This window comes from Mauremys reevesii, linkage group 4 (assembly GCF_016161935.1).
Source record: "Mauremys reevesii isolate NIE-2019 linkage group 4, ASM1616193v1, whole genome shotgun sequence".
Lineage (NCBI taxonomy): Eukaryota > Metazoa > Chordata > Testudines > Geoemydidae > Mauremys > Mauremys reevesii.
In genome coordinates, this window is record NC_052626.1 from 74,093,809 (window position 1) to 74,109,190 (window position 15,382).

At 42.2% G+C, this 15,382-nt stretch overlaps 1 protein-coding gene and 1 long non-coding RNA gene across 2 annotated transcripts in view; one reads left to right on the forward strand and one right to left on the reverse strand.

Moving 5' to 3' along the window:
* The window catches only part of LOC120402887 (astacin-like metalloendopeptidase), a 73,760-nt gene extending 66,961 nt beyond the window's left edge, over positions 1-6,799 (reverse strand). The window contains exon 1 of the mRNA XM_039533432.1: positions 6,630-6,799. Coding sequence (XP_039389366.1) covers positions 6,630-6,704 — 75 coding nt within the window. The 5' untranslated portion in view covers positions 6,705-6,799. The remainder of the gene's footprint in view (positions 1-6,629) is intronic.
* Positions 5,841-15,382, forward strand: part of LOC120402891 — a 204,428-nt gene continuing 194,886 nt past the window's right edge. The window contains exons 1-2 of the long non-coding RNA XR_005597347.1: positions 5,841-5,930; positions 6,892-6,966. This is a non-coding gene — a long non-coding RNA (uncharacterized LOC120402891). The remainder of the gene's footprint in view (positions 5,931-6,891; positions 6,967-15,382) is intronic.

The following is a 15,382-nucleotide window of genomic DNA, read 5'->3' on the forward strand; positions in this document are numbered from 1 at the left end:
ATTTTTAAATCAAACACTTGACAAACCGTTTAGAAGAAAAGCTCTCTTTGTTAAAGGTTTAACACCTCTAGCCCTTCAATTAATGGCACAGAGAGAGCTCCGTGTCTGTGTCTAGCTCTGCTACAGAGACCGCCAGCAAAACTGGGAAGCGCAGATTGAGATTTCTACGGTTTATATGTACAAGAAGAATTTTTCTATGAATACAAAATGAGAAAAGGGCACAACCCCCCTTTGTTCGTTTTTGCCACCGTAAGTCTTTTTTCAGAAACACTGGATTTCTGAGCTCCTCTTGGGAATGTAGAGTTCAGGTTCAACACTCAGGCCTTCTCCCATCTCAGAATGTGGTAGCCAAGCTTCTCTAGTGGAAGCGACTGGGCTCTCTGCATGGTTTGACCTCACCAAATTAGAGATGCTAACACACACACTATCATTTTCCCCTGGTATATACTTAAAATCTGTCCCTATTCCTGTGAAAAAAAACAAGTAATGGAAATAGATGGGCCAAAAGGTTATAACTCAGTCCCAGGTTTCTGACCTGTCAACAAACCTTCCTCACCAAAGCCCCCATTGGGGTGGTGGGCTCTGCAATAGTTGTGTCCATTTTGCAGTCAATGTTTTCTATATTGCTTTAGGTGGCCATATGGAACAAAGATAGCAAAAAATAAACTGATTCCTGAGATATGAAAAAGAGAGAAGCTACGTGAAGGGAAAAAGAAAGAAAGAGACAGTAGAACACAGAGAAAGATGGAGAGAGAGAGGCAAAGAAGCAGAGGTATTCTCCTGATAGGGTACTGTACATACCCAGCCTTTGAAGTGAGCACTGTCAAACCCTGTGTCTGGATTCCTTCCTGTTCCTTTGTTGCTGGAGTCGTTGATATCTTGGATTTAGGGTTGCTAAAAGCCATTGGAAACATGAAAGCTTCAAGGTCTCTTATCCCAAATCTATATGCGTAAGTAGTGTATACCTCTTTCCTCCCAGTGTTCTTGGGGGAGCTCTCCTCTCTGTCTCTCACATGCAGGTCATTGACATAAGAACCTAAGAACAGCCATACTGGGTCAGACCAAAGGTCTATCTAGCCCAGTATCTTGTCTTCCGACAGTGGCCAATGCCAGGTGCCCCAGAGGGAATGAACAGAACAGGAGATCCATCCCACAATTCAGAAAGATCACTGACGGTGTTCTATCCGGTTATTGCCAATAACTTGCTACAAATCCTTCTACTTACTGCTATCCTTTCTGCTTAGAAATAGACTAATTTCTGAAGTGAGCAGATGTTGGATATTCTGATTATGTTCCAGGAAGCAGATGAGACTGAATAACTTACATAGGATTGTTTCACCAAGTTTGGGTTTGATGCTGAGGTACCATACTGAAACCCAATCTTATTTACCAGCACTGCTTAGAAGAGCAGCCCAGAAGGCTGCCAGGTACTACATCATCTCAGGGCTGAATGACTTTTTCTTCACTAGCCCACTAACTCACCATCACCTTTCTCTTGTGCTTTTGAGATTTGGCATGGCTTAAGTGTAATTATTTACACTCCTTTCCATGTCTTGGGATACAGAAGGGGTATCATCAACAGAGATATTGCTTTGTCCCTATGAGCTCACTGCTTGTCCTGCCACTCCATTGCAAACAGCGGGCTCACCTTTAAGAGACATGCCTGGGGAAAAGGCATTCAAGGGGCTAAAGATATAATCATACTGTCTACAGCTCTGGAATACTTAAGAGTAGGACACATGAGACTAAAATTACAGTGCTTTCCACTTAATTCTAGCAATGATTGGATTGATCCACCATTTAATTTGAGTAAAACTACAAAAACCAAAGCATTTATATTAGCAATTACCCAATCTCCACCACATTTGATAAGATTTGGTCACTTTAAACCAGTGTTATTCACAGTTTGTTCCCTGGCCTACAGAAGATTGCTGCTTAATTAATAAGCAAGAGCCAAAATTCTGAACAAGATGGAGGAAGAGCCTGCACAAGACTCATGGAGATGCTAAAAGATGGATTACAGCTAAAAGTTGTGTTAGCCACCCTGGTGTGCATTCCAGTTTACACAGCACGATGCCTATATCATCAACAGCAGTATAATAAGATTGAACATTTATTTAAATCAAAGTAATAAGTATGGACTTGATTGAAATAAGAGGCTGCATATTGGTAAATCTTACCCCATACATTTTAGCTTCTGATTATCTCTATTTTACACTGTTTTATAATTATAAAACTGTAATATACCATGAATTAATAGTGTTAATTTATGGTAATGATAAGACTATAGTGTCATTCAGGATGTTTGATCCCAACCTCTTGCAGTATAATCTGGAACTTTTTTTTGTTTTGTTTTAACTGTGCAAACCAATTTTAACATTGTCTCCTCTATAGTTTCCTCAGAGTGGTATTAATCTGCCTTATTTTGATGATAAGTTATTTTTTCATGCTGTTATGATAGTTGACTGGCACTGGAGATTCCAAAGGGCCAGATATTTCTGCGGCCAGAAATCCAGGTAATCAAGTTACTGATCACAATTCAAGCATGGTGGTACTAATTAAACTGGTTGTTACGGTTCATTATAGTGCAGAGGGGAGTGAAATTGTGGGGTAGTATGGAGGAGAGGCTACTGCATTGGAAATGCAGCTCCATAATTCCATATGTACCACTTGTCATACATGTTTCCCCATCTGTGGATTTTTTACATGCAAAGGGTATTGGGACTACAGAACCTGACTTGTGACCAGTATGTAAAAAAAAACAAAAAACAACCCATCTATTCGGTTCCAATATGTACTATAACTGTAGGGTGCTGTGTCCCAGCTGTGTGGACAGTTCTGTTCTCTCAGTTAGCGCTGAATCAATGTACCAGTGTGGAAGTAAGGGAGGCTAGCTGAAAAACATTGTTGGTTATTAAAGTTTCCACGCTATGTTTTGTAAGTCAGTGTTATATTTGGTCTCTTTGCCTAATTCTAATGATGTAGCAGCTAGATCCTGTCCTCCCTAAACTGCCCCTGCAATTTCAAACTTCCGGTCCTAAATTGTTCAGCATGTGGCTGCTTGCTGTGAAACAAATGCTGTGTTTGATATGCAAAGGAATTTCATTTCAGTGATGAATGAAGTGATCACTATATATCCTCACTAGGGTCAGCATGAGGCTCAGTAAATTGATGGATTCAGTTATGATTTCACACATTGAAATGCAACTCCATTAAAGTCAATAGACTTGCACCAGTATAAGTGAGAGAAGAATCTGGCCCAATGTTTGGAAAGACTCAGAGGAAGGGAGCTAGAGAAGTGTATGATATTATCACCAGATACAAAGTTTCCCCCCTACCCCCAAGATGGGAGGAGGTTGTAGTTTGGCTCCATTAGAGAGAGAAACCTAAGAGCTGAAGGCCCTGAATTCACGTTTCCCCAATGTTTGCCTTGGATTTGGATCTGAGATTCCAGACTGAGCCCCTCTTTTATCATGAAATGATAACTGAATTTCCTGTGTACCTTACAACTGCAACCAGCATTACTTGATTCCTATTATGTCCAGCTGAAGTACATACTGGACTCACTTGTAATTACCTCCACTTCACAATGTAAAGTGTTATTGATTCTCTGTTATGTACTGTGTAGTGCAAGTTGTCAATTGTTATTCACCAGCAAATGCATGATTCATAAATGAGGTGGAAAATAGGGTACAATCCACATCAGTAACAGAGGCTAGACTTCAACATGACGACATTTACTAGCACTGTGACAAATTTAACAAAGGCACTGAACTGATGTGGCTTTGGCCTCATTTCTTGCACTTTTGTGAAGGTCAGTTTAGGTCTAATTAGATCTAATTAAAAAGCTGAGATGGAACATGTTACATGTTTTAAAGTTCAGATCAATCACAACTGAATTTTGTTCTCTTAAAGAAAGTTAACAGAGTGATGAGCTATCAGAAATAAGAATACTTAGCAGTCAGATAGTTCTTTTAATTGGTAAGTCTCAAAAGGAAGGAAGAATATTGAACAGCACAGAAAAATGGTGACATGTGGCCTTCCAACAGGAATGACCAAGCTCTTCTGGTTACTCAGTCCCTTTCACTGATGTCTTTATTGTACAGAACCAGCTTTTGGTTGTCTACGTTGTACTCACAGTCCAAGGCACAAAAGGAGAGCATGAGACTTGTCAATCGTGTCGGACATTACAGCACAAATGTAGATCTTCAATAGTAAATAAATAATTCCAAACTGTGAACATAATGTCTGTTTTAATTGTGGTAGGATAAGTCCCCTATGCTTCTAACTCACAAATCAGACAAGTAACATTTTTATGGTGGGTCAGTGGAAATCTGAAGATGACTTTTTGAGCTATGCCATTGAGTACATAGATGGTATAAAGTTATGGTGTGGCGTGAGACAGAGTTCAGGGTCACACCCTTGCCAAGCACAGGAAGAGTATTGCCTTGCTTTTCAGCAAGAAAATGTAAAAGCAGTGCTGGAGAGGCTTTCGTGAAGCTGTGAAGATAAGAACGGACATATTGGGTCACACCAATGGTCCATCCAGCCCAGTCACCCATCTCCCAAAAGTGGCCAGTGCCAAATGCTTCAGAGGGCAGAACAGGGAATTATTGAGTGATTCATCCCATCATCCAGTACCAACTAGCAGTCAGTCTAGCAGTCAGAGATTTAGGTACCCTCAAAATATGGAGTTGCACCCCTGACCATCTTGGCTAATAACTACTGACGGACCTATCCTCCATGAACTTATCTAATTCTTTTTTGAACTCAGTTATACTTTTGGCTGTCATAGCATCCCCTAGCAATGAGTTCCACTGGTTAACTGTGCATTTTGTGTGAAGAAGTACTGCCTTTTGTTTGTTTTAAACCTGCTGCCTTTGTTTCATTGGGTGACCCCTCATGTTTGTGTTATACAAAAGGGGTAAACAACACTTCCCTACTCACTTTCTCCACATGGATCATGATTTTATAGACCTCTATCATATCCTCCCCCCATCATCTCTTTTTTTTAAGATGGACAGTCCTAGGCTTTTTAAACTCTCCTCATATAGCAGCTGTTCCATACCCTCCATATCATTTTTGTTGCCCTTCTCAGTACCTTTTCCAAGTCTAATATATCTTTTTTTGAGATGGGATGAACAGATAGGATGAACAGAACTGCATGCAGTATTCAAGCTATGGGCATATCTTGGATTTATATAATGGCATTACTATATTTTCTGTCTTATTATCTCTCTCTTTCCTAATGTTAGATTTTTTGACTACTGCTCCATTGTTAGATTTTTTGACTACTGCTGCACATTGAGTGGATGTTTTCAGAGAACTATCCACGATGACTGCAAGATGTCTTTCTTGAGTGGTAACAGCTAATTTAGATCCCATCATTTTGTATGTATAGTTGGGATTATGTTTTCCAATGCATATTACTTCACGCTTAAAGATGAGAAGGGATGAGCAGATAGGATTTGGAAATTAGGCCTCTTATGGTATTTGGAGCTGACTCTGAATCAAAATTGTAAAGGTGAATTTGGATCTGAATTCCCATCTGAATACCCTAACTGGAGCATGGGATTAGGGGAGCTGCATTTCCAATGTAGTATCTTCTCCTTCCAGAACAGTCAACAGTGGTGTGGATTTGAGGTTCTGGTTTGGGCCGGTCCCCAGTTTTAATCCCTTCAGTGCTGCCTTCCTCTCAAACATTAGCACTTCAGTGAAATACCAAGTCCCTAAGAGCACAGGAGGTGTCCTTTGCGTCTCAGAAGGAGAGAGCAAAAATGAGAGATGGGAGTCAAAAGCATGAAGGCTGAGACACAGGAGATTGAGTTCTGAGTCATCCACTTAGAACTGGTGTTCAACGTTGTAACTAGCATGAGCTGTCACCGAGGGAGAAGAGCAAAAGAGCCAAGGAAATAGCTTTGGGAGAGAAGGTAGGGGAGGCTGCACAGCTCGATTAGCAGTAGAGACATCATTCTGATTAAGATAATTGTAAAATATGGTGGGGAAATGGTATAGTATGTCTCATAGTGGTTTCCCCCCTCCCGGTGCTGGTGTCACAAAGGAGATCAGCAAAATGTCCCCACCTGCAGAAGGCTCAGATGGTCAATCAGGCCAATTCTACTTAATCCCTTTTTAATGTAGGGGGAAGATGAGAGGTTCTGAGGATACCTTTACTTCCAAACAAGATTGAGGCAATTTGCCATTGGGAATTCCTTCTCACCTATTTGCGGTGGTGTTTATTTTCAGATAAAATTTACTGGAAGCTTCCTTATTAAAAAAATTAAAATTAAACTGTCATGGAATTCCCAGCCTACTGCACCAGAGCGTAACAGAATCCAGGGCCCTTGCCATAGATATTGCCTCAGAGTACCTGGGGATTTGAAGACTCCTCCTCCCTGCCCACCCAATCCCTAGGAAATTTTGCCCAGGTTACTTCACATTTTCTCATTTAAATCTTGGTCGTTGTGAAAACTGAGGACCGATAGCAATGCCCAGAGCCAGACAGGGGCTGTGAAATGTCTCTCCAAAGCTCTTGAATCGATATAGGTCTGCTAGTACACCACAACCCAGACCTGCAGGCTACCTGATTCTCCAATCCTGGGCTTTCCAGCACAGCTCTACTAACTCACCTCAATCCAGTCTCTGCAGCAACCCCTGCTATTCCAGTCCTTCAGCTTCTTCCACAGCTCTGTCAGTGGCTCCATGGCCAGTGCAGGACCCAGTGCACCTCAATATTCACCTGCATCACACTCTGCTATAGTATGCCTAGCCCCTCATGCACACACCTCTGCTCCTGGCCAACCTCTCAAACCTGACCTGCAGCACTCCATGTGATTGCCAGTCCTGGATCACTTCAGTCCTAACCCGCCCTTTCCCTCTCCTTTTTTGAAGGCCACTCTGCTGAGTGTCCCAATCACTCAGAAACGTGAGGCAGCTGTAAGGAATATGGACAACCACCCATCTGAGGTCAGCAAACTTATTTTTTTACTTGGACTAAAATGGGCTTCAGCATGATGAAAAGTCGAGTCACCACATTCTGTTCTACAGCAGCCTTGTGCCTTTGATTTTCTGTCAGATATTTGCTATTTTTAGACACCCACCCCCCTTGTAAATGAACCGCAGCACAATTCATGTGGCAACTGTTCTGTCTGCAAAAACTGGCATCTGCTGCTCTCTCTCGCCCACAGCTCAGTATCTCCATAAGGAGACAGGCACGTGGCACAGCCCATGAAGGCTGCGCTTGCAATTTAACACCCTTGGTGAGGGATCTGTTTATTGAGCCCACTGGGGACAGGTCAGAGCATACAGCTGTGTGTTGGGCATGGTGTGTGCCTGCTGGCAAAACCTTCCTTCCAGCCACTGCTTGCCTGAGACACCTTGGGAGGGGGAGGGGAAGATGGAGACTGATAGAAGAGCAAGGCGTCTCCATAGAAACCAATCTGCTTCATTAATAGGAAAGTCACACCATGGTTCCTTCCCTCTCAGCCGCTAACTCATTGAATCAGACACATCATTGCAGACTCAGTCTCCTCATACAGAGCCTGTCCTGAGGTGCCCTGCTGAATTTAAGGAAACTTACAGCATTATAGTCACATCAAAAGGAAATTAACAAGTGAGCTGACTAGGGAAATCTAAGTTTATTAAAGGAAGGAAGAGCTGAGAGAAAAGTGTTAACCCATTAACTGCCTCTCTCCCACGTAGGCACACACTGCTCCCTTCATTTCACCTACTACATTAAAAGAAACAGTTAACAATAGACCCAGAGAAGTGCTGACAGCCTCCCCTGCATGACTGGGTCAATTTAAAAGCAAGCTGATCTCTTTCCCTCAGTGTGGCATTGCAACAGGCCTCATGGGCATATGTAATATTCCTCACCAGGAAGAAACTGCAGGTTTGTTTTTCTGATGCTAGATACCAGCATTTCAGAGCCTCTTGCCAGCAGCAGCCATCTTGATGAACAGTGATAACGACACCAGCAGAAATAGGAGAGAGTTTGCCATTGGCTTCAATGCTAACAGAACTATTACAATTATTTCCTCTTTTCCCCCCTTTCACTGTTTTCATGTACATTTGGTGTTTGTTAAAGACATTAAAATCAGCAGCCCTGGAGACTGAAGTTACCTTTAGTCACAAAGCCAGTAACCAGCCGTGCAAGCTTCCCTTCCATATACTGTCTCATCCCCTGTACTCTGCTTCCATGGCCCATGTTGTCCTTGGCCTGAGCTCCCAAGATGGAATCCAATTACAGCTAATGGTGATGATGATTTTGTGTGCCATGGACACCTGGCTGCTAGGAACTAAACTGAGACTCACCAGTTCATTTCACATGCTGTACTTGCATTTCACAAATTGGTTTAATCAGCTTGCTTTGAGATGGGGCATTGCACTGGTTCTGCACCACTTCCACAGTACGAAAAGAACTCAGGGGATCAGGGTTCTATCACTGTCCCTTCCATTGACCACTCATGTGACCTTGGACAAGTCACTTAGGCTCTCCGTGTCTTTGTTTTCCCATTTGTAAAATGGAGATAAATATTTACCTACCTCAAAGAGGTGGTGGGTGGCTCATTAATGTTTAAAAAAAAATCCTTTGAGATGCCTAGGATGAAAGTTTCCAAAGAAGGGCAAATTAATGTACAACGTGGGTTGCTTGGTGGCTTTGAGCAAGTCACTTATGCCAAAATATTCTAAAGTGGCCACTGATTTTGGATCTTTACGATTCTGGGTGCCAAGCTTGAGACACTTTTGGCCCTGATTTCCACAGGTGTTCAGCAGTTGCAACTCCCATTGACTTCAATTAGAACTGTGGGGGGGCCGATTACCTCTGAAAATCAGGCTCCAAAGTGTCTCCATGTTGCATACCCCAAAACTGATGCACCCCAAATCAGCAGCCACTTTTGAAAATTTTGGCATTTATTTATTCATGTGGGTAGAGCTTTGCAAATACAAAGCACTAGATAAGTTCAATGGGAAAGCTACTGACCTGTCAGAATGCGATCACTGGGGAAACAGTATCACACAATTCCTGCTCCTTCATCTGAAATTGGTGGCATTTCCTCAAAGAATTTTGGCCCCCTGATGGCAGCAGCTGTGGGGCAGAGTGTGATCCAGGCCCACCCTGGGCATAAATGCTGCCCTTCGGACTTTCTAGTCAGTTCCTTTTGCTGTGCAGGACATGAAGCTCCCAGGATGACAGGACAATTCAAAATGATTAACTAGGACTAAAACAAGAAACAAAAAAGAACTCCCTCTCTCCCCAAAAAGCAAGATGCAAGCATTGGTACACTTTAAAAGAAGATAATCCCCAAACTCTGAGGGGAGGTGGGTATCCACTTGGAACAGTATCTTTATTGAGGCAGCATTCCAGATAAGTAACTTTCCTTTCTCTAAAGACACCATCCACCAAGATGCTGATTCATAGGGCGTAAGAAATTAGTCGTCTTCTACACTTAAAAGTAAAGTCAACAAAACTATGTCACAGTCAGGGGTATGAAAAAACTACCCCCCGACTGACACAGTTATGCCGACCTCACGTCCAGTGTAGACGTAGCTATGTTGACAGAAGGATGTTTCCATCGATGTAGCTAACTTTGTTCAGGGAGGTGGTTTTCCTACACGAAGGGAAAAAACCCTTGTTAATGTAGGCTGCACCTATACTACAGGGCTATGTCAGCATAGCTACACCAACATAGCAATGCCAGGATAGTCTCTGTAGTGTACACACAGCCTAAGACAGATATTCAGAAAAAGAACGGGTCCAGACCAATCAGGGCAGCAAGTCCATCTAATCTAGGATCTGGCAGTTGTGTAAGAAAGTGTCCCCTTTCAGTAGTTTTACATTTGCTGCTCCTTTGTCTCCATTTGAGTGCCCCTTTTTGTCTTGTATTATATAAGAAGGGGTAAATACAAGTGCATGAATTACCTGCTCCATACAAGTACTTTTTATATGATCTTTATTTGTTTACTCACTAAAATAAATAGTTCCAATCTCTTCTTGTAAAGAAGTGGTCCATTTGTGGACTCTTTCAGATATATCCTGAGACAGGGTGACCAACACAGAATGTAGCGTTGTGGGTGAGGTTGTATTATTAATTTATATAATGGCATTATCATTTCTAAGCTGTTCTTTGTACATCCTTTTTGCTGCCTTTTTTGTTAAACTCTTCACAATGATGCCTAGGTCTTTTTACTTGTCCCTAGTCTACCCTACAGAGTTAGTTTAAAAAGTGATTTAAGTTAAACCATTACAAACCTGTGTGAAAGCACCTATATTGATTTAAAAACTTGAGCAATTGTTTTAACTGATATGAATGTCCACACACACAGTAGCTCTGGTTTAACTGAACTTTAAAATCACTGGTTTAACTGAACTTTAACTTTTAAGTTTAAAATCAGAACTTTAGTTCGCCCTGTGCTGCTTTGTGTGGAGATTAGGCCTTAATGAAAACTGCATGCAAAAAATACACCAACTTAAAAGAAGGAGCATCCTGAAATAAAACTTATTTTGAGGGTGGGAGAGTCTGGTCTCCCCCACCTTGGAAGCATGGAGAGTCCGAAATGGAATTCTGTTCTGCAAGCCAAATCCAACCAATTTTTTGTGAATGTGTGGAGACAGCTGAGCTGGGTATGGAAACACACAGGAAAAGCACCAGTGTGACTGAAACAAAGGTCTCACAATTTAGGCAACTGTAGCAGAAACATTGGAAGGCTGGGGCACTCCATATAAGGAATACAGAGAGACTGTGATAGCTGAAGTGATGCAGAGGCAGAAGGGAGCATCTTTGCTGACCATCCTCAAGAAGCAACAGACTGGATGCAAATTATTGGTGCTCTCCTAGCAAGTTGCCAAAATAGGCCTTTTTGGGGCAGTTTAGGTGTCCCTCCCTTTAGGAAATTAAGTTATATTAGCCTTAAATAATAAAATAAAGAGAAACTAACCCAACCTGATAAATTTAAATGTTTTTATTAACAATCATCTTACATTACAAGGATAATATGACAAAAGGAAAGTTCTCGTGTACATACTATGATATATCAACATAGCTCTATTCGTATCCAGTGTCCTAGGTCCTTTCACACAGGTACTATAAAGCATAGTCTGCAAAGTAATAACATTTTAACGTTCTCTGAAAATGTGATATTAACATATTAATACATATGTAATAATAGACTTCTAGATATTTTTTCTCTCATTTTGTGTGTGTGTGTTTGTGTGTGAGGGGGGAGGGAGGTGTTGAAACAAACAGTTCAGCAGGGCTGTGCTTTGGGTGGGGGGAAGATAGAGACTGTTTTCTGTAGGAAGTTAAACAAAAATGTATTGTGTAAAATGGTTGATGAGTCTCTGAGGATGCCTGAATGACAGGAACCCTAATAGCCCTCCAATCACAATGTAGTATAGCATATGGGACGTGGTTCCCCCGCACAGCCCAGTGAGCATTCTGTACATGAGGTGCAGTGCATAAAGGATTCCAGTGCCAGGCAGGAAACACTCTATTGGCAGCATGTGGACTGGGGGTTGGTTTGCTAACTGAGTTTAATGCCAGTGGCATTTTCAGGAGAAGGCGAGGGGTGGGGAAACCATCCATGAGGTTCATGAGGAACTGGTACTAGTTTCTCTCTGCTGTATGTGTTTAACTGGGTGCCATTCAGCACAATTGGCAGTCATAGTTCAGAGAGACTCAGGAAAGGCAGGTTTGTGACTGAGACGTATTAGCAGAGTTGTGTGAAGGGAGAGGCCCAGGATAGCAGGGGATTGATGTTGCATGGGGGAAGTCTGCACAGCATCTGCTAATGCAATACCAGTGTAACTAGTCACTCAACGGTCAGAGCTAAAATGCACTGAACTCTCCCTCCTCCCAAATGAAAAATTAAACCAAACATAAGAAGTTAAGTGGTTGCTAGGCTGACTCTGGAGCTGGAAAGCCAAATCTCCATTCCCCTCCTTTGGAGTTACAACAGCTCTCTCTCAGGGAAGAGCAACAATGAATCCATTACCTTTGAAAGGAAAGCTACTCTAGTCATCTCGCCCTGCCTCACACATGAAAAGCATCACTCAGAAGGCAGGCCAGTGTAATCCGTATAGCTCTGTCCACAGCAGCAATTTCGTGTGGAGAGAGGACGAAAGGAAAGAGGCACAGACATCAGCACACACTCTGTAAAAGTCAATCCAGGGAAGCTGTGTCCTGGATCCACCAAGAAGTCCTCAAGTTGGAACTGCCCGTCACAGAAAAATATTTATCTCAGTTTTCTTTTCAAGGGAGGGAGGGAGGTGTTGAGCCCCCTGAATGGCTCAACTCAGCAACATCAATGCACCTTGTCTATTAGCTTAAGTGTCCATCATGTGTCATTTACAGTGTCCGTCACTTAGCCAAATAATTCCCTTCTCCACCAAGAAAGCCATCTAGATTATCAGTCAGGCTAGTTAACAACTGAGAAATAGCTGCCCTTCATGAAACACAGCACTCATCGAGGAACATCAGTGCAATTGCACTCACTGGGTCCACTGTAAGGGAAGTGGCCTCTCGGCTCAATTTGGTGCAACTGCAGGTGTGAAGCCCAGTTCAGTCTGAACACACACATCTTTATCACTTCTAACTCACGGTCCATTTTCTTTTGTTCTACTCCCTCTCCATACATCATTGCTCCCATCTCTGATTGTACAAGAGCGACTGCACCAACTCTGCATTTTCTCTCCCTCTTGTTTTATTCTAACCCCATCTCTAAAACATTGGCTGATGCTGTGTGCGAAATATACTACATATAAACAAATTCTATTGTACTGCACTGGACTAGTTACTGCAGAGTACTGGTTCCCACTTACTGCATGTTGGTGGCCATCAAGGAATGCCAACCAGGTGAAGCAGAAAGCCACATCTTCATTGCATTCAGACCCCTGGTCATTGAACCTCTCCATGAAGACAGATAAAAGTGCATAAACGGGTGAGATATGTATCAGCCCAAGTGTGAGTACACAGGAGCTATGGTACGTTTATCCAAAAGAAGACAAGGGTGTTCCCCTTTCTCCATCACCAAGACACAGTCCCAATACTACAGTTCCACAAGCCTTATTTAGCACCTTATTTAACATACAAGGAAAGAACCCCCTTGTCCTGACCACAGCAAAGTCCCTATACACACAAATGTAGACCCCCTCAGCATAAGATTAAAGCTGTACTGAAGTCCTCAGTCTTCTGTATTACATACCTCTCACTAGAACACAGGGCCAGGTTTGTACAAGGGCAATGGATTCTATATCTATATTATAGGTTTATATCTATTGAAAACATAGAAATATATAAATATATAGGATTTTATTTATAGATATATAGGCGTGATTTTTATTTCTTACGCTGTGTGAAAATGTACTGGGATGTGCGTATATACAATATATAGACTGTATGCATAGGTACTGTATACATACACTAGCTTACATGCACACACGTTATACATGTCTCCAAGGGAGACAGGAATTGCATAGGCATTACTGGATTGACAGTACAATGGTTGGGGGATCAACGTACCATTTCTTTACTTTTACAACCTCTTTTGATGGGGTTGAGAGAGGAATCTGGCTAAAGCAGATGTTACTGAATGTTTGCCAAGGAAACTGTCCATTGGCCAACCAAATAGCAATATTAACAAGTTAAGAAAGAAATGTAATTTTAAAGAGCCCCAGTGGCGAATTGGCTGAGTTTGCATTGTGGGATAGAAATGTATTTAGAACCTGAAAAGCATCTGAGAACCCATACCACCAAACATGCAAGGAGCACACCTGCATACCACAGAGATCAATTCATTGTTTAATCCAAAGAACATTCCAGGACAATGCCTTCTTAGGGACACTCTTGCATATTTGGTACATGATCCTTGTAGCATGCATATGTAATCCTTACACTCTTGCTAGTACAGGAAGAGCTTTGGTTTCCTGAACCTTTAGGATTGTCCCTGTTGCGATCAGCCTAGTGGCCAGGAGGCCTAGACTTCATGCAGCCACTGGCAAGCTCTGTAGAAGAAAACATCCATGTGCTTAGTGGACATCTGCCAACAAGCAGGATAAAGGAGTATAGGAGCTTGAGAAAAAAAGAGGGTAGGATTTCAGCAACCAAAAAACCCAAGGGCTACAAAACCAAGGGTCTGGAGAAGCGCATGTTATTCACGATCAGCTGCCTTAAAGAAGACGGAAAAGAAAAAAGGCAAAGCTTATTCAAGGAATAACAAACCCATTATTTCTTTGCTCTTGAAGACGTTCGAGATACCGTGAGCAACACATTCAAAACAATCGCCTGTTGGTTAAAATGGAGCAGGAGGGGAATAATTTAAACCGGATCCCATTCATCTCCCCACCTCAGGAGGAATTTGTCCAAGATGTCTACATCTACCCCATCAGATTTCTGAATGGTAGTACACTGTGTGATGCAGCTACAGCTACACTGGAACCCAACCAATGTTGTGAACTGGCACCCTCTGCTGTCCCTCAGTCATCACTACAACCCAGCACATCTCAGCCTCTTTTGCCTGTGAGAGAAACTGGCGAACTAACAGTTAAAAAGATAATAATGAAATAAATCTCTGTAAGTGTGGTTCAGCTAGTTATTGGACTGAATGCTTTTTGCTTTTAACAGCTAAATACTAGGCATCTCTTGCCTTTCCAGTTGACAGAAACAGCAGATCCAGCCCCTGGGAGTCACTCATATCACTGACACACAAGTGGGGCATTTTTTGCAAGAGAAGCCCTCGCTGCTTTACAGACAGAATGGGGAGAAAGTAACTCTATACACATTTCATTCTACTGCTGAGAACTCATTATGAGAGATGTCACCAATGATGAGTTGTATTTGAGTCACTTTTGAGCCAGTCTCTGGTGGTACTCAATGTCAAGATTGTAAACAGGCTTTTTTGTGGCTTTAACACTGGTTTGAACAAGGACCAGGTGAGCTCTACTATTTAAAAACTATTTTGGGGATGGACCTTTCCAGAAAGACGGCCATGGAGTTTGCAGCTCCAGTTTGAAAAAGAGCCATGTGCCAAACTACTTATTCTACTGCAAATAGAATATACAGATTTTTCATGACAAAGAGTGTGGAACACTCAGATCTTCCAAGTTCTTGTGCTGAGCATAAAAAGGGGAGCACAGAACTACAAAAAGGGGAGAGGGGAAGCTGTCTTTAAAGTCTCCCTCGCACTCAGAGCCGTCTATATCAAGCACTTTTTCTACTGTTATGATTCACTTTGCTGCAGATTTCCTAGATATCTGTGTGTCATAAGAAAGAGAAATTCCCTGCAGTATGCCCAGTATCCTCCCGCAGTAGCATCCCAGTTCACATTGTCTGGCTATAGCTCAGAGTTCAGGAGTGGCACAGTGGTTCTTTTGGGGATTTCAATT